We start from the raw sequence: 19870 nt of genomic DNA, 5'->3' as shown, positions 1-19870 counted from the left end.
AATATATATTTAGAAATATTTATTATTATATCCATCTTATTTATTTAATAAATATTATTTTGAGATTGAATAAAAAATCATTCTGCAAATTTCTATAGGTATTATATTATATATGTAACAAATGGATTATATATATATAATTTTTGGCTTGTCCTTGTATTTTAGAATCTGAGATAAGATTAGCACAAAAAGATAAGGCTTTATACTAACGCATGTTAGATATTAACAATTACTCTAAAATAAATTAACCCAAAATAATGATGATGAAGAGACACGATTTCTTCATTACAAATCATTCCCTGATTTGGAAATTTCTCGTGGCTTCGAGGCTAAAACTAATTCTAATCACTATTATTTAAATAGATTCGCTTTTTTTTTTCTGATTATTTGAGAAGATACAAAGTACAAAAATGAGTTAAAAGTCGAAAGGAACCAAAATCACATACAAAAGGGGTGGTCCATAACATATGATTCTTCTCTCATCTAACTCCTATATCTATATTTTGACAAAATTCCACAAGGATTATGGAGATTGGTATCGATTACTTGTATCTTAAAAAAAATTAGAAATAACTAAACCCGGTATAATAATATTGTATTTGTAACAAATTTTGTAATTAACGGCTTATTTTAAAACTAATTATGGTTTCTTCTTTTGTTTTCTTATACATATTTTGTTTGATATATCAATGGTTTTAATATTAAAGGGTGAAATCATAAAAATTATAGATAATTATGGTTTATAATATAAATATGTCGATTCGTCTCAAAATTTAAAATGTTTGCTTACAAAACAATGAAATTTCGAGATTCAATGTATTATTAATTTATAGATTTATATCAAATGAATAAAATTCGATATAAAATAAAATATATAGATAAAGTAGCATAACAATTGGATATTATTAAACAGTGTTAAAGACAGAGTCGCAATGATTCCATAGATCATCTCTCTTCTTCAAAAGCTCTGCTCGACGGGAAACGTAGATCGGTCTATCCGCGATATAGTTTGTGAGAGTGTCATAACACAACTTTCCCTCTTGGATAAGTTCGGGACAACAAGAATCGGACACAGTTCCATTTCCGAAAATACCCTCGACGATATCCAGAGTACATTTTGGACTGATCTTGATTAGACATTGATCCCAAAACTGTTTCGCTTCGCCTTCTTCGACAGCAAACACGGGAGTCGATGCATACATCAAACCCACAACAAGGAAGGACACAACCATCAAGTTGTTGAGTTTTGCCATCTTTGTGAGAATATGTCTTAGGGTTTAACTTTTGTATTTTATACTCAAGGTAGAGCAAAAAGATATATTGTTGACTTGTTTTGTGAAACGAAGAATATGACTCCTATTTATAAACTCTAAATTAATTATAACGGACCCTTGGCACATTAATTTGTTTTCTTTAACTCCCATAGTAAATTACGTACACCTCTAACGTTGTGCATGGCTTTTATGTTTAGTGATAAAAACCTGTTTTTAAATGATTTTACGTTTTGACTCCCTGGTTAATTGGTCCTTTAAATAAACAAGAATATTTTTACGTACGTAGGTACAACATCAACACGGTCGACATGCATTCTTTTAACTTTTCTATTTCATTTGACGTGGACCGTCATAATGAACCCTTTTACACAAAACACACTTACTATGGTCGCGATTATCACGTGTTTTTAACATTGTTGAAATATGTCCATGTACAAATATAAACATATCTTGTTTAACCAAAAAAAAAATTATAACATGCCTTGGACTACGAATACAAAAGATTTCGTGATTATATATTCGTCAATGCAACGATAATTTATTACAACTTTAATGGTTGATTTTTGGCTCTAGGGTTTATTTTATTTAATAGAAAATTTGTGACTGATTCTGCTCAACTGGCATTTTCGAACATGGGCAAGGCGTCTGACCACTTCACCCATAAACCGAGTCCTCTTTTTTTTTTTAAAGTCATTTTACAATATTATCTTCGCATAAATATTTTTTTTAAAATTTCATCATTTATAACTGAAGTGAACGAAGACATATACAGTCCTAATCTAACATTTCCTGTAAAAAAAATAAATCTTAAAATTCCTTGTCGTAGAGGCAAAGCATTTTTTTCTACTTAATTGGCAATTTTTTTCATGGAATAAAATGTTCTCCAAGTAATTGTATAAATTTTAATAAAATAATCTTCACAATTTATTTTATATCTGTTTTGTCTCCAATTCAGATTTACTTAAATTTAATAAAGTTATATCAAATTAAGTTCAGAGTCAAATACAATGTATTCAATTAATAACATAACAGAAAAGAGAAATGTACACGCAAGTGAAAAAAGGAACCCTGGCTATTTTATTGATAACCAATCATATAACGCCACGTTTAAAGAGTGGCGTGGCGTTGTCATGTCCATGTGATCGCCGCGTCCAAGGGATTCTATTACATGACGTGGCACGATCTTAACGGCCTGCTGGTATTGGAATCTAGTTGCTTCTATAAACCAGATTCGCACTATATATGTAGTTACCGAAAGAAAAGTAATTTTAGAATTAACTCCCAACCCCCTATATTTCTCCCATTATAGCTTTTGTTGCCACATAAAATTAAACTTACCGTTCTAGTCCCCCCCATCTAACAAATTTTACCGTCATTTTTTTTTTATCTAAATGAGTTTTTCGTCTCTTTGCATTTTATATGTATGGGTTATTGAACCTAGATATATTGTCAAGTGAATTTGACTTTGTTTTCTAGGTTCAATAACCATACATTTAAAACATAACCATATGTGATTATAAATAAAATGGAATGCGATTCAATCTTCTTAAAGTTTTAAAACTGTAATTTTAAAATTATTTTTTTTCAAAGTTGAATTGTACTTTATTATCTATGAATATTTTTCGATAATTAGATAGTCTTAGAGATGATTAGACAATGGTAATTAGAATAACGTTACAAAAAGTATTCAAATTTACCAAGCCACAGTTGAACATTTAAGATACGGATTCAATTAAAATATTTATATGTTTGGTGAATATTTAAATTTAAGAGAAGATATGGATTCAATTAAAATATTTATAAGTTTGGTGTTCAGAGTCATTTTCCAGGAAAGTAGGGCCACAAACTGCAAGAATAAAAAAAATATTATGTTGTATTGTTGTGTGTAGACGTATACGTGTGTATGTATATGCGCGGAATTACATTGCTTGGAAGCCCGTGCGATTCACCATCGGAGAAATAGTGCGCAGTTCCCTTCGCTCCGAATTTTCTGGTGAGTTCTCGATCTCGGACTCTTGAGTTCTCCCGTCTTTCGTTTTTCGAATTTCTCCGATTATTTTCCTTCCGTTGTTTGGTTGCGAAGAAAATTTTTCTATTGCCCATTGGACATTGGTCTCTGATTCCAGTTTTAATGCTCAAATCTCTGCTTTTTGTTCCATTGGGATGAATTTCTAGATAAGCATCCGATTCTGTTTTTCCGGCTTGATTACCTCCCAATTCTCGACTTCGATTTAGGTTTTGATTTTTACAGTCTCAATTGAAATCTAAGCTTTTATTTGTGATCCCTGGGTTTGAGCTATGAGCGAGTTAAGATTCTGATTTTGTTGACAGTGGAAGCTAATGGGGAAGGGGGGTGAAGACTATGGGAAGAGGGAGAATTACAGTTCTAAACCCTTGAAGTCAGATACTTTCCCGGCTTGGGCCAAAGATGTTCGTGAATGCGAAGAGAAGTTCGGTGTCAGCCGCGAAAAGGGTTTGTCGGCTGATGAAGTGGAGAAGCGTCGACAGATCTACGGATTGAATGAGTTAGAGAAGCCCGAAGGAACATCTATTTTTAAACTGATCTTGGAACAGTTCAATGACACATTGGTCCGGATTCTGTTGGTTGCAGCTATTATATCTTTTGTATTGGCCTTGTATGATGGTGAAGAAGGGGGCGAGGTGGGGATCACCGCTTTCGTAGAGCCGCTCGTGATTTTCTTGATATTGATCGTAAATGCCGTTGTGGGGATTTGGCAAGAAAGCAATGCCGAGAAGGCATTGGAGGCTTTGAAGGAAATACAATCAGACCAGGCATCTGCCATTCGTGATGGGAAGAAAGTGTCTAACTTGCCAGCAAAGGAGCTTGTTCCTGGTGATATTGTTGAGCTGAGAGTCGGCGATAAAGTGCCTGCTGATATGCGTGTACTGGCTTTGATCAGTTCAACACTTAGAGTCGAGCAAGGGTCCTTGACTGGAGAGAGCGAGGCAGTGAGCAAAACCACAAAGCCTGTGGATGAGAATACTGATATTCAAGGTAAGAAATGTATGGTGTTTGCAGGAACCACCGTCGTGAATGGGAATTGCATATGCTTAGTTACGGAAACTGGGATGGATACGGAGATAGGAAGAGTGCATTCACAGATCCAGGAAGCCGCACAAAGTGAGGAGGATACCCCTCTGAAGAAAAAACTGAACGAATTTGGGGAAGTCCTAACAATGATCATTGGGGTAATCTGTGCATTGGTTTGGCTTATTAATGTGAAATATTTTCTCTCTTGGGAGTATGTTGATGGCTGGCCAAGAAACTTTAAGTTCTCTTTCGAGAAATGCACATATTACTTTGAGATTGCTGTAGCATTGGCAGTTGCTGCAATCCCAGAAGGATTGCCGGCAGTTATTACCACATGCTTGGCCCTTGGTACGAGGAAGATGGCTCAGAAGAATGCTCTTGTTAGGAAGTTGCCCAGTGTCGAGACCCTTGGCTGTACTACCGTTATATGTTCTGATAAAACTGGAACTTTGACAACCAATCAGATGGCTGTTTCAAAGCTTGTAGCCATGGGCTCCAGGGTTGGTACCCTTCGGTCTTTCGATGTTGAAGGGACAACATATGATCCTCGAGATGGGAAGATTGAGGATTGGCCAGCGGGTCGAATGGATGCAAATCTTCAAATGATCGCCAAAATTGCTGCAATTTGTAATGATGCCGGTGTTGAGCAATCTGGACATCACTATGTGGCTACCGGTATGCCTACAGAGGCAGCCTTGAAGGTAAAGCAGCTCCGATACCAGCATGAACTTTTCTCTGTCTTGAAATTGTTTCCTCTTATTGGATGGCTGAGAAGTGCTTATCTGCATCCTTTTTTACGCTTTTTTGTTTTCCTGGGCAGGTTTTGGTAGAGAAAATGGGATTTCCTGAAAGATTAAATAAAGCCTCTCCTTTGGCTGATGAAGATTTTCTACGTATGAGATCTACTGCACGTTCCATTCTTTTCTTTTCTGTTGTTTAAAAGGTACTAAAAGCCATATTTTACTTTACGTAATGCTGTAAAAGGTTGTTGCCGTCTATGGAGTAAACTAGAGCAGAGGATTGCCACTCTTGAGTTTGATCGGGATCGGAAATCGATGGGAGTTATTGTGGATTCTAACTCAGGCAAGAAACTGCTGCTGGTCAAGGTTTGTTCCTCTTCTTTTAGAATCATTCTGTTGAGGCTTTGAACTTTTGTATGCCATACATTAAACCTTTCTTCTTGACTCTTGTTTTCAATTTCTTAGAGAAGAGCTTTGATATTTTGCAGGGTGCTGTGGAAAATGTACTTGAGAGGAGTACGCATATTCAGTTACTCGATGGTTCGGTTAAAGAATTAGACCAATACTCAAGGGATCTTATTTTACAAAGTCTAAATGATATGTCTACGAATGCGCTGCGATGTCTCGGGTTTGCATACAAAGATGTTCCATCAGAGTTTGTAACTTATGATGGCAGTGAAGACCACCCTGCTCATCAGCTTCTGCTTAACCCGGCTAACTATTCTTATATTGAGACCAATCTTGTATTCGCTGGATTAGTTGGCTTAAGGGTAAGTTTCGTCCTCTGTTATCGTTTTTCAGTTTCCTCCTTTCTTCCATTTTGGTGATTGTTTATGCTATAACTTTGGCATATATTGAAGGATCCACCAAGGAAAGAGGTACGTCAAGCGATTGCGGACTGTAGAACAGCTGGAATACGTGTAATGGTCATTACCGGAGACAACAAGAGCACAGCAGAAGCAATTTGCCGTGAAATCGGTGTGTTTGAAGCAGACGAAGATATCTCTTTCAGGAGCTTGACCGGGAAAGAGTTTATGGAGATTAAGGATCAGAAGAATCATCTAAGACAGTCTGGAGGGCTTCTGTTCTCGAGGGCTGAACCAAAGCATAAACAAGAAATCGTCAGATTACTCAAAGAAGATGGAGAAGTGGTTGCCATGACTGGAGATGGTGTTAATGTTTATGGATATTAAGGATCAGAAGAATCATCTAAGACAGTATGGAGGGCTTCTGTTCTCGAGGGCTGAACCAAAGCATAAACAAGAAATCGTCAGATTACTCAAAGAAGATGGAGAAGTGGTTGCCATGACTGGAGATGGTGTTAATGATGCCCCTGCCCTGAAGTTGGCCGACATTGGTATAGCTATGGGCATCGCCGGCACAGAGGTATTTTCCTTCTTTTTTTATTATGCCACAATGGCGAGGGATTTCGGTTTTCTGAAGAAGTAGCTTTTGGACCACAGGTTGCAAAGGAGGCCTCAGATATGGTGCTAGCAGATGATAACTTCAGCACCATTGTTGCTGCTGTTGGTGAAGGCAGATCCATCTACAACAACATGAAGGCCTTCATCCGGTGAGTGTCTCTTCCCTCCTCATTTCTACTGTTCATACCGTGACATGGTATTGATCATAAAATCTTCTGCAAAGGTACATGATATCTTCCAACATCGGTGAGGTTGCCTCAATATTTTTGACGGCTGCCCTCGGGATTCCAGAAGGAATGATACCGGTTCAGCTTCTGTGGGTGAATCTCGTAACAGATGGTCCTCCAGCAACTGCTCTCGGATTCAACCCTCCTGACAAAGACATCATGAAGAAACCCCCTCGTAGAAGCGACGACTCCCTCATCACTCCCTGGATCCTCTTCCGCTATCTGGTTGGTAACACACCCACTTTCGCAATAGCCGTCGTTCTCCCTCCTCTATGCTTGTCTGACACTCTGTACCTATTGATTTCACATCACAGGTGATAGGTACATATGTCGGTGTTGCTACTGTGGGAGTATTCATCATATGGTACACCCACAACTCTTTCATGGGCATAGACTTGAGCCAAGATGGCCACAGCCTTGTCACCTACTCTCAGCTCGCGAACTGGGCCCAATGCTCATCATGGGACGGCTTCAAGGTCTCCCCTTTCACAGCCGGCTCCCAGACATTCACCTTCGACTCGAACCCATGCGAATATTTCCAACAGGGGAAGATCAAAGCATCCACTCTCTCCCTCTCCGTATTGGTAGCCATCGAGATGTTCAACTCCCTCAATGCTCTCTCTGAAGACGGGAGTCTCCTGACGATGCCGCCGTGGGTGAACCCATGGCTTCTACTGGCCATGTCAGTGTCCTTTGGCCTCCACTTCTTGATACTGTACGTTCCGTTCTTGGCTCAGGTCTTTGGGATAGTGCCGCTGAGCCTCAACGAGTGGCTGCTGGTTTTGGCAGTGGCCCTTCCCGTCATTCTTATCGACGAGCTTCTTAAATTCGTCGGAAGGTGTACTACCAGCTTACGTTACTCTCCTCGTACCACCGTCCCCTCTAAGCAGAAGGCTGAGTAAGAGAAGAAGCACAGCATTAGAGACTCTCGGACACTTTTTTTCTTGTCTCAACTTCAATGCAGAAACTCTTGTTTTTTTTTTCTGTCTGGGGACGGAGTTGAGACATTTTGCATTCAAACTCCGTAAACTGAAATTTTCATTTATACAAATAACATTCCCTTACTGGCGAGTTCTCTCCCTCGTGTATTTGATTGAATGGTATCTCTCTGTCCATTTTCGTCAGCGTTGTTTGTAATATCGCAACTTTCCAATGACAACTCCAAGCACTATACTTAGACCGTAAACTGCCACCAAAAGCCAGAGCATCGACGACGGCCGATCATCACGGCCACCAGCACCGGCCCAATCGTCTAAGCGTGCCTTCACGCGCCGCCGTGACAGCCGGCAGATCCTACCCTTCTTTCACTTACACTCCAACTCCCACACCCTCCAAACCCCGTCTCTCCTCCTCCATTTCCTTCCTCTTCATCCTCTTCTCTCTCAGACCCCTCTACTCCCTGCGCTTTCTCGATCCAGGAAAGATCCCTTCTTCCGCCATCCAAGCTCTTGTTTGGTAAATCTCTTCGTTTGGCCGCTGTGTTCCTCCTCCGGTTTCAGGCTCTCCGTTGTTGCGGCGCTGCTGCTTTGGTCTTGGCCGAGCTCTCCGGCAACGTCCGATCGTCTAAGGTTCGTGGGTTTTGCATTCTCTTGGTCGGGTTGTTACTCTCCTCTAAAGCAGAAGGATGAGTAAGAAGGGGGAAAAAATAACATTCTATAAAACAAAAAGTTCATTCCTATATCCCCAGAAGTCGAACATATTGGTTTCAAGAATGCTTGGGGAGTTGGTACCATACTCTCTCCACGTTGCGAAATCAGTTCCTTTACAGACAAAACATCGACTGATACCATTTCCAGAATCACAACTATTCCAAAGCTAATTCACAAGGAGTTTCCAGAATCGAAACCCTAATCCTACAAACATCATCCGCCGCCACCAAAACCCACAATACCTTACAGAACCCAACACCAGAGATGCACGCCGAAACCGTAGAGAGTCCTTCCTTGTCTCTTCAGAGCGTAGACAACATCCATGGCGGTCACGGTCTTTCTCCTGGCGTGTTCAGTGTAGGTCTCGAGGAAAATCTTGAGAACTCCTCTGGTCTCTTCGTAGATATTCTCTTCATTTCTCCTCCACGCGCCATAATAGGAGATGAGAATCGAGCTGGGAATTGGTGAGAAACGGAGGGAAAGTGGAGAGAAAATCTGAAATAGGAAGCGGGAATTTGAGTTTCTGTAAAAGTTACTCTGTTTTATTTCCTGTACCAAAAATACATATATATACATTCTCTCAACTACAACTGACTTCTAACCAACTTAACCGTAGGTAACACAGCTAACAAAATCTGTTATTCATTCCCTAATACCCCCTCCTCAAGTCTATATCTGTCATCAGGAAGATATAGACTTGAAAGATGAAATTTCTGCATAAAGGAATGAAACAGAGAATGCTGTAAAGGTTTTGTAAAAAAGTCAGCTAGCTGATTTGATGTCCGAACATGCAACGTCTTGATGAATCCATCTCGCAATTTGTCACGCACAAGATGACAATCTATCTCAATATGTTTGGTTCTTTCATGAAGAATCTGATTAGAAGCCAAGTAAATTGCAGATTGATTGTCACAAAACAGATTTGCAGGTTTGATGAAATTGACCTGAAAATCTTCGAGCAGATGAGTGATCCATACAAGTTCACACGTTGCATTAGCCATTGATCTGTACTCTGCCTCTGTACTGCTTCGAGAAACCACCTGTTGCTTCTTTGCCTTCCAAGATATAAGTGATTGTCCGAGAAACACACAAAATCCTGTGACAGATCGACGAGAGTCCTTGCAAGCAGCCCAATCAGCATCTGCAAATGCGCTTAGACGAAGTTCCGAGCTTGCAGAGTAAAATAAACCTTGCCCAGGATTCTGTTTGAGATATCTAACAACTCGATGTGCTGCCTTTAGATGATCTTCCGTTGGTTGAGACATAAACTGAGTCAGTTTATGAACAGCAAAAGTAATGTCTGGACGAGTGATTGTCAGATAAAGCAATCGTCCAACCAAAGCTCTGTAACTGGTCGCATCAGACAAGGGTGCACCAGATTCCTGAGACAAAGGATTATTTGGATCCAAAGGAACAGACACTGTCTTGCAACCTGTCATGCTTGTATCCTCCAACAATTCTAGACAATATTTCCTTTGACTGATTGAAATCCCTGTAGTACTTCTCGCAATTTCCAGACCAAGGAAGAACTTCAAGGGATCCAGATCCTTGATTTGGAAATTCTGCATAAGAAGCTGCTTCAACTGCGCAACAGCATTGTTGTCATTACTTGCAATGATTATATCATCAACATAGACAAGCAAGGCAACAAATGAATCTCCAATCTTGCGGACAAACAAGGTATGATCTGCTTGAGATTGTTTGTATCCAGACTTCAAGAGAACTGAACTAAATTTGGTGTACCATTGTCTTGAGGCCTGACGCAAACCATAGAGTGATTTTTGAAGCTTACAAACAGGGCGATCTGGCAAAGAAGAACCTGCTGTTGCAGTATATCCAGGAGGCAATTCCATGTAGATTTCTTCTTCTAAATCACCATGTAAAAAAGCATTAGTGACATCCATTTGTGTCAAAGTCCAATTCTTGACAGCTGACAAGGCTAAAAGCAGTTTGACAGTGACGAGTTTCGCAACTGGAGAAAATGTATCAATGAAATCCACTCCTTCTTGTTGCGTAAAACCCTTCGCAACTAGCCTTGCTTTATATCTATCAACTGAACCATCTGGTTTCCGCTTTATGCGATATACCCACTTACATCCAACTGCTTTCTTAGCAGGAGGTAAAGAAACTACTGACCAAGTTCCATTACTGTGTAATGCACTAAGCTCAACATCCATAGCCTCTCTCCATTTTTCAGAGGACACAGCCTGTTTAAAGTTTCGTGGTTCTGTTTCATTGGACAGGTTTAAGATATAATCTCGGTAAGGCTGAGAAAGTCTATCATATGATAAAACAGATGATAGAGGATATAAAACTGGCTTGGTTGAGGTTGGTGCTGTGTGATGTTGAGCAAGATAACAATGATACTGATCCAAATATGAAGGAGGTTTAATAACACGTCTAGGCCTATCTGCCAATTCAGTACGTGTATTAACAGAGTCTGGAAGTGGAGTTTCAGGGTGAGGAAGATTCAGCTGTTGATCAGTTTCTGAAGAATTGATATCATCAGATACTGCAGGTATAGGTAAAGGAAGAATGGTTTGGGAAAAAAAATTTGTGACAGATTCCAGAGCAGAATCTGTTGAAGGATTGAGTGAATGAAATGGAAAAATGTGTTCAAGAAACTCCACATTCCGTGAAATATAGACTCTGTTTGTCTCAGGGTCGAGCAACTTATACCCTTTAAATCCAGGAGGGTATCCAATGAAAACAGCTGCATTTGCTCGAGGTGAAAACTTATTCCTCATATGAATATTAGTGGAGCTGTAACATAAGCATCCAAAAGCCCTGAGATGTGAGTAAGTGGGTACCTTGTTCATCAAAATTTCATATGGTGACTTATTTTGCAGAACTGGAGAAGGAATCCTGTTGATTAAGTATGTTGCAGTGAGCACACAATCACTCCAATATGCTAGAGGCAAATTTGACTGATACAGCAAGGCTCTTGCAACATTTAACAAATGCTGATGCTTCCTCTCAACCACTGAGTTCTGCTGAGGAGTGTATGGACAGGAGAAGTAATGCAGAATACCTTGCTTGCTGCAATAATCTGTAAACTGTAACTCATGTGCATTATCTGATCTAACAGATTTTAAGGATTTTCCAAACTGTCTCTCAACCATTCTGACAAAGTCAGGAAAAAAATTAGCAACTTCTCCCTTATGTTTCAACATATAAATCCACGTTGCTCTAGAACAGTCATCAACCAACGTGAGAAAATATTTATAACCCTCAACAGAAGTGGTAGAGAAGGGGCCCCATATGTCCATATGAACAAGGTCGAAAGGTTGATCAGAAAAGTGGTTGTGAGAAACATATGGTAAACGACGTTGTTTAGCAAGATGACAAACTTTACAGTGATCTAAAGTTGTACATTTGCTGAGTTCAAGTACATCAGAAAGAACTTTTATTCTGGGGAAAGACGGGTGACCAAGCCTGTGATGCCACAACTCGGTATTCACAGTTACAGAATGACAAAAGGTAGTAGGATGGACAGGGGTAAAAGAAAAATCGAGGACATAGAGATTGTGATGGAGTTTAGCCCTCCCAATCGTCCAATCCTGAGTAAGATCCTGGATAAGGCAGGTTTCAGATGAAAAAGTAAGTGAGAAAGGGTTATTTTTGAGTAAGGCATGTACACTGAGTAGATTGAAAGAAAAGGATGGTATGAAAAGGACGTCTGTGAGAGTTATAAATTCATTGATGACAACTGTTCCAGCAGTTTCAATAGAAATACGCTGACCATTAGGAAGTGTTACTAGAGTAATAGGTATCGATTTCAGATTAGTAATCCAAGATCTATCAGAACAGACATGCACAGACGCACCAGAATCTACAATCCAATCAGTACTGATGCTATCAACTGACAAAGCAGTGAAGAAGTTACCAGTTTGCTCAGATGTACGTGCTCCAGATGCAGTAATGGTAGGACCATTCACTCGCAGATGATCTCCAATTTTAGCATAGATGTGTTGCAATTGCTCTGCAGGTAAGACACTGAAATCAGGTATAGCTATGGAGGAAGCAATACCTGTGTCAGTTGTGACAGCCGCAACAGTTCCATGTGAAACATTCTGAAATTTGTAAGGTTGCGAAGCAGAGTGCAACTGTTTTGGACCAATGTTAGGCTTGTATCCTGGCGGATATCCATGCAATTTGTAGCATTTCTGAACAGTATGGCCATAGAGACCACAATGTGTGCAGAGTGGGCGCTGCCGTGATTTGAAATTACCACCAGCAACAGCAGCTACAGTTGAAGGATTAACAGAGGAAGAATCCACAGTGGAAACAGAGTTCTGTAGTGTGACATGTTGAGCAGATACTGGCTGAGTAATGACAGACCTTTGATGCTCCTGTTGTGTAACTATGTTATATGTCTTCTCCAAATCTGGTAATGCATCCATCATCAGAATGTTACTCCGAACAGATTCATAGGAGTCATTCAGACGAAACAGAAAATGCATAACAAAATCTTCTTCAAAAAGATCATTCCATTGCTTATTTGTCTGGCAAGAGCAGTTACCACAAATACACTGTGGATTCGCACGAATGGCCTTGGTTTCCTCCCAGATGGTAACAAGTTTCGTATAGAATGCCGACACATTCATCGATCCTTGATATAAGCCAAACAACTTTTGTTTGACATTGTAAATTCGAGAATGATTCTTCTGCTGGAAGCGAGTGATTAAATTCTTGTACATCTTCTCAGCAGTTTGAATATGCAATAAACTCTCTGAAATATCTTCAGAAACCGAGTTAAGGATCCATGAACTTACAACAGCATTGTTGCGAATCCAGTGTCGAAGATTAGGATCACCATCAGGAGGTCGTAACAGAGAACCATCAATGAAGCAGATTTTGTTCCTCCCTTCAAGCGCCATTGTCAACGATCGGCGCCAGGAATTGAAACCAGATGCATCATTCAACCGATGCGAAACGAGATTGAGATTGTAATCATTGTTCGAAAGAACATAATGATCGGGACAATCAGAATTAGACGCCATTTCTTCGGATGAAGCGCGGAGAAACAGGATTCGAAAGAAATTTTTCAAGGAAAAGGAAGATTTCAACAGATTATTGAGGCGGAAGTATCAATTCGCTCTGATACCATAATAGGAGATGAGAATCGAGCTGGGAATTGGTGAGAAACGGTGGGAAAGTGGAGAGAAAATCTGAAATAGGAAGCGGGAATTTGAGTTTCTGTAAAAGTTACTCTGTTTTATTTCCTGTACCAAAAATACATATATATACATTCTCTCAACTACAACTGACTTCTAACCAACTTAACCGTAGGTAACACAGCTAACAAAATCTGTTATTCATTCCCTAATACGCCAGTCGCCTAATTGCCGGCTTCGTGATTCCTTGGGAGATTTCTAGAATCAACGTTGAATCAAACAGAAACCCTAGATTATAAACTACTCGATGGAAATGAAACTTGAACAAGAAACTCAAGGTGCTCCCAAACAAAATCTCGGCAGATTCGTTGTTTCCGTCGAGAAACGTGACTTGGTGAAAAGTTTTTATCAACCGAAGACCATTCCAGACAGCGGGAGAAAGGGGGATAACGGAAACATGATCGCAAAGACGACAAACTGGAGATCAAAATCAAAACTGAAACTGTAAAATCATGAAAAAAGAAAACAGGGGAAGACAGTACCTGTTTTCTTTGTTTACGTTGTCTGTTCTTCCATAAGTAGGAAAGCCATGCAAGATTTCTCTCGTCCTTTTTTTAAATTTTCAAGACCTTTTGTTGTATTAAATTAATGAAATGTAAGAATTAATTAAATTATCTCGTCCGTATATATATATAATTAATTAATTTAAAACCAACCGTTAATGCACTACGTGCATGGGCGGACCCACGTAGATGGTAATGGGGCATTTGCCTCCAATTTTAAATCAAAAAATATTTGTTTTTTTATAAATTATATAAAATTTTAATTAAAATCTTTAAACACTCCCATAATAAAATTAAATTTGTCCCCTGACTATAATTTATGCTCCTGATTAAAAATTATTCTGAATCCGTCATTGACAACGTGTCTTTTATATGAGTACACGTATCATATGTTAACTTAGGGGTATATATACATATATATAATGATTTTTTTTAAATTTGATCATCTTCGAAATATTAAAAAGGAACAATCATGGTACATATCACAAGGGAAAAAAGAAAAAAGAAAAAAAAAGAAGAAAGACCCACTTCTAATTAGAAAAGTACTGTTGCACATTAGACAAATGAGTTCTTTCTCGCTGTCTAGTCCTAAAGACAATACCTACGCATGCATGCATGCATGCAGATTACAGAAACCAAGACAGCAATTGAAACAACTCATCACTCTCGTTAACCCCACATTCAAACCAAAAGATCTTCACTCCCCCAATATATATATATAGTTTTAAATAAAATAGAAAGTAAAAACCCTAAACATAAACACTAACTGCTTCTACGAAGACAGCGACGGGAGAGAGACGTAAACTACAATCGTTTACAACGGTCTAGTTATTCAGCTGACTAGAATTTCACCCGATTTTACACGTGCCTCGATCTTAGCTGTTGAATTGCGTCATATATGAAACACCCGCAGAATCTTTTTCCGCCCTTCAATTAGGGTTTGGGGCCTTCTTTGAAGTTGGAGCCTTTGGAGGGTGAGACTGGGAAGAGCTCTAGGGTTTTAAGGGGCGGTTTTGGATTTATGTGGCTGCAACATGGAAGCGGAGGTGATGATAACAACGACGATGTCGATGATAATGATAATGATGATGGATATGATGGTGTTGAGCCCACATCCATCATCATCATCATCAAATTTCTGCCGTATAATGAAGAACTCGTGATGGGTTTTGGCATGATCATCATGTGCTCCATACCATCTCCTCTTCTAGCATAACATTTGCTGCAGCAAAATTCCTTCATCGCTTTGATTTCGCCTTCTTTTCCTCCAATCCCCTGAATTCCAAAACCACTTTTAGATTTTTTTAACCTCTGAAATTTACAAATTACTAGCATAGCACTACCGTTACCTACAGACCTCGCGATGTAAATATATAACTAATAACAATTTTATTACGACAGTTTTTTCATGTAAATATGCCCTTCAAGGTAACTTCATTCTAGCATAATTTACCTTAGGTAACATCAGAATTCATGGAAATTCTGAGTTGTTCAAGCTATATATGTATATTAGCAAACTTATTATGGATAGGAATCGCGAGTTCTTGTATACGTATAGGCTATTCTCCAAATTTGTTGAAAGATATGATCTATATTGTATGAGAATAAAGTATATATGAAATACCCACTTTAACTTTTTAAATAACAAAAAAGAAAAACCATCTAATGATCGATATTTCAAAAATGACAAAGAAAAGCTTCATGAAACATATATACACAGTAAAAAAACATAAACGAGTATCTTACCGTATGAGGAAGACACATAAGAAAGGAGTGGGAAGAGTAAGCGAGGGAGGAATTCGTCGTCGGAGCCAAAGACAAGTGATCACATGGACGAATGAACTCGTGATTGTAATAAGGAGGCCTATAAGATGTCGGCTGCTGTTGCTGATGCAGTTGCGATTGCTGTTGCTGAAGTTGTTTAGCGAGTTTCTTCCTCAGCTTCTGCCGGTCTCTGGCCTTGTGGTTCTGGAACCAGTAAAAGACGTTTTTGCCCTCGATGCGGCCATAGAAGGCGAGATGGGAAGTGATCTGCTGTATCTGAGCCCCGTTCGGCGTTCGGACACCGCTTCTGTACATCTCCTCCAGTATCATCAGCTGCTCCGGCGTCGGACACCACCTCGTTGATGCCGCCGGACTCATTTTTCTTATCAGTCTACGTCGAAATATATGTGTCTGCCCTTTTCAATCTTCTGTCGTGTGAATATATATATAGGCAAACTATATGTGTGTATACATATGTGTGTATGTGGATGAGGTTAATGGGCGATGGTAAAGGGTCCCAAAAACGAGAGTTCAAATGGTCAGGGAGAGAGACGTAAAAAAATATAATAAATGCCTTAAAATTTCAATGGAAAGGGACACGAGAGAGATAAGGGTTAGACAAAAAATAAACATAAAGAAAGAATCTTGTACTATGTTATGTACATTCATATATACCAACAGATATATATATATATATATATATATATAGCTCGTATAGTCCAAAACAATATGCATGCATACTATATGTAGTAGACGTCAATGGATTGTAGAATTTAACTACGTGTTGTTTTGTGAGTTCACCGAGTATTTTTCATTTTCTTAATTTTCATAATTTCGGGGAAATATCAAATATAAATAAAAAATAAAAAAATAAGGAAATTTGAAGAACAAATTAAATAAAACAGAAGGGAGAACAGTGGTGGCGAAGGCGCGAGATTATCACGGTGGAGTATTAATTCAATAGTTCTTTACTATAGCTATTGCCAATTTACACATAAACACACACATATATGATATATACACTGACCCATCCATGTGTATATATAGAGAGAGTGTGAGGAGAAACTTGAATGATTATGTCATTATTACTTTATTATGATTTACTTCTCGACAGATTGAAATTGACGCATCATAAGTTCACCAAACATGAAAACAAAAACCCGAGTAAAATCTCTTCTATCTTTTCGTGGACAGACATGTAAATTATTACAATATGAGATGTGCAGATGCATTATATTATGTAGATTGACATATACATACATACATACATCCATACATACATATAGGTATATAATTATTCTTCAGTATAGCTAGGAAATTTTTTGCGAGCATGCATATATAGAACACAAACAGATCTTGCATTCACGCGTAAAAGGGCTGATTTCCTTTTATACGGATGGCTAGTGGCTATGGCTATGGCTACAACCTTTTTATTTATAATTTTGGTGTGCGTGTGTGTGTATGTATCTATATATTATACGAAACATATACTAATTTATTAGCGCATAAAAGAATTGCTTTAAATATCACATCATAAATTTTAGTTCGTCGATTTCAGAAAAAATGGGCATTTTGAGTTTGACTTTAAAGGTCTGCATGCATGGATTAACTGCATGCATTAACATTCGCACCTATTTCATGTTTAGGGACCATAGCCCCACGTATCGAACATATAGCCTATCTATGCCTTCCTGACATTTTCTTTATCAGGAAATTTTATTTCTCACATATATATATATATATATACACACCTATTGCTTAATTTAATTCTCGTTAAATATTGTTTAAAATATTATTGTCTTTTTCCATCCCAATCCGCGTTTGCAAGAGTTACAAATATAATTTTCGATATTATTAATTAACCCGCATCGATTAAAAAAAATAATTTTCGATATTTGATGTAATAGGAAGCTGCTTGTGCAATGGCAATTAATTACTCAAAACAGTTCGTTATATTAACGTCAAACTTAAATGCGAGCATTTTTTAATTACTCAACATATATATAAGTCTTCGATCTCATAACTTAATTATCGAATTTGGGGCACCATATGAGAAATGTTCAATATATATTATTGGTTATGAACTCTCGATCGATAATTATATAACCTCTGCAACTCTCCATGATTATATAAACTTTACATGATACCCAATATATATCCCTCTCAAATTCATACATGTTCCAAACGACATATTTATAAGTTAAGCTTTTGCATGTCTTTGCAATGAAGGAAGAGTGGGAAAAAAAAAAGACAATGCCATAAATGCAAGCAGACAAATTGCAATCTGCTTTCGAAACTGTAAAATTAATTAGACTTTTATCTTATATATATATATATATATATATATTTATTATATGTGTAGTGTTGTGTCAACATTCTTAATAAATCACGACTGTTGGTAAAATACCAAACAGCTCTTTTTGCTGTTTTGTCATATGCTCTTTTTTGTCCCCACTGCCTCAATGTCTCTAACGTCTATCAGAACACCTCTTTGCACAATGTGCCTACACTCCCTCCCTCCCCAGCTATATATATATATATACATATACACGTGTATATATATACACAAACACGCATATATATATATATAACACTGGGATTATCTAAAGACTTCAGTATATTTTTGTAACATATCGCATCCTACTTTATGTTATGGAACTCTGAAAAAGCTGCGTATATATGAAAGTTTATGGAATATTTTAGAATTTCATGGTTTGCTTTATACATGTGTTAGACCTTTTTGACAATCGGCCTCTAAGATTTATAAACTTGACAGACGAACAAAAAAAGTTGAACATTTTCGATATTGTAATTTTTGGAAATAAAAATGGTTTTCCATATTTTAAAAAGTTGGTTAAAGGAAGATTAAAAAGAGTGGTCGGTTCGTATTTTTGTTTGGATAGAGAGAATGTGAAATAGGACACGTGGCGAGAAGGGCGAGACTCTCTAAGAGTGGGGGTTAGTTAAAAAAAAAAAAAGGAGAAGAAGAAGAAGAAATGATTTGACGAGTGACTGAATCAAAGTTATGTCAAGTCTCCGTACCTTTGCATTGCTGACTTTTCTGTTTCCTTTCTCCACAAACAAAAATTTCTCAAAAAATAATTTATGTAAAAAAAATACCTTAATAAGAATCGGATGTAATAATAATTATATTTAGTATTGAGAATTCCAAGATTTGATTCGATAATGTATAATCATATTTTTATTTTTGTTGCTTCTCCACTTCTGCATATGAGCGCTTTAGGATCTTAACGGGTTTTATTTAGAAGAGTTTATTACTAGAGGAGGACATAAATTCATTCTTGAAAAAAAAAATTAAAAGAGAAAACGATTATTAACAAAATAGTCTGCAGGGTTTATGTAATTATAAATATTAAATTATCAACCAAAATAAAATTTTTAAAAAATTGTAACGATTACAATAAGCAATGCAAATTATAATAAATGTCACATTCCATCTCTTCTTTTTTTTTTTTTTTATAAATTGTTGGGTAAAACATCCATAACTTTTAGAAGAAAAATATGCATGTATTAGGGGTGGGTAGAAGATGATTAGCCCACGAACACATCCGATTGAAAATTATCAGAAAATCCAATATCTAAGACGCATATCAAATTTAGGCAATGCATAGATATATATATTCGAACTTTCGTTGCAAAGATTGGATAACCGAAAATATCCGAAAAATTACCAAAATATCTCTAATATATTTACAGATTCTAACATTAGTCTTGGTATTTCTTAATAATTACGAATTCATGCTTGATTTTTAAAATTTTCAAAAATACCTTGATCTTTATTAAAATTGCAAAACTATAATTCGTTTTCTTACAAAATATTTGAAAAAATAGGAAAACAAGTGAATGGATTTTGAATCCTTATATATAAGATATTTGAGTACAAATTTGCAAACTCAGAGACTTTGAATATTTGAACCGTATATATATATATATATTAAGAGAGAAATTTTTTGTTGTTGATAATTTAAAAATTTATCGGAACTTTGGTCCAATTACATCTTTTAAAAGACCGGAAAAATCTATATAAATATTCCTCTCG

General features: G+C 37.6%; 2 protein-coding genes across 3 annotated transcripts; one reads left to right on the top strand and one right to left on the bottom strand.

Annotated features, from left to right (window-relative positions):
• Window positions 1-3176: 3176 nt before the first annotated feature.
• Window positions 3177-7841, top strand: LOC104800633 (calcium-transporting ATPase 4, endoplasmic reticulum-type-like). Of its 2 annotated transcripts, none has more exons than XM_010523503.1 (10): window positions 3177-3267; window positions 3606-5027; window positions 5147-5219; window positions 5311-5432; window positions 5555-5836; window positions 5927-6143; window positions 6292-6452; window positions 6530-6639; window positions 6714-6942; window positions 7032-7841. In XM_010523503.1, exons 2-10 carry the CDS (start codon window positions 3615-3617, stop codon window positions 7617-7619), a joined length of 3195 nt encoding a protein of 1064 aa, XP_010521805.1. In that variant the 5' UTR covers window positions 3177-3267; window positions 3606-3614; the 3' UTR covers window positions 7620-7841. The 2 variants fall into 2 exon arrangements, with proteins under 2 accessions (XP_010521805.1, XP_010521806.1); XM_010523504.1 differs by having other exon boundaries at window positions 5927-6236; window positions 6382-6452.
• Window positions 7842-14751: 6910 nt separating this feature from the next.
• On the bottom strand, window positions 14752-16191 carry LOC104800632 (WUSCHEL-related homeobox 3). Its single transcript, XM_010523502.1, has 2 exons — window positions 15793-16191; window positions 14752-15321 (listed from the first exon to the last, which is right to left on the bottom strand). The coding sequence occupies exons 1-2, from the start codon at window positions 16186-16188 to the stop codon at window positions 14980-14982; spliced, it is 738 nt and encodes a 245-aa protein (XP_010521804.1). The 5' UTR covers window positions 16189-16191; the 3' UTR covers window positions 14752-14979.
• Window positions 16192-19870: the final 3679 nt, after the last annotated feature.

This window comes from Tarenaya hassleriana, unplaced genomic scaffold, assembly GCF_000463585.1.
Source record: "Tarenaya hassleriana unplaced genomic scaffold, ASM46358v1 Cleome7, whole genome shotgun sequence".
NCBI classification, from domain to species: domain Eukaryota; kingdom Viridiplantae; phylum Streptophyta; class Magnoliopsida; order Brassicales; family Cleomaceae; genus Tarenaya; species Tarenaya hassleriana.
This window is presented reverse-complemented; position numbering and strand designations above follow the sequence as displayed.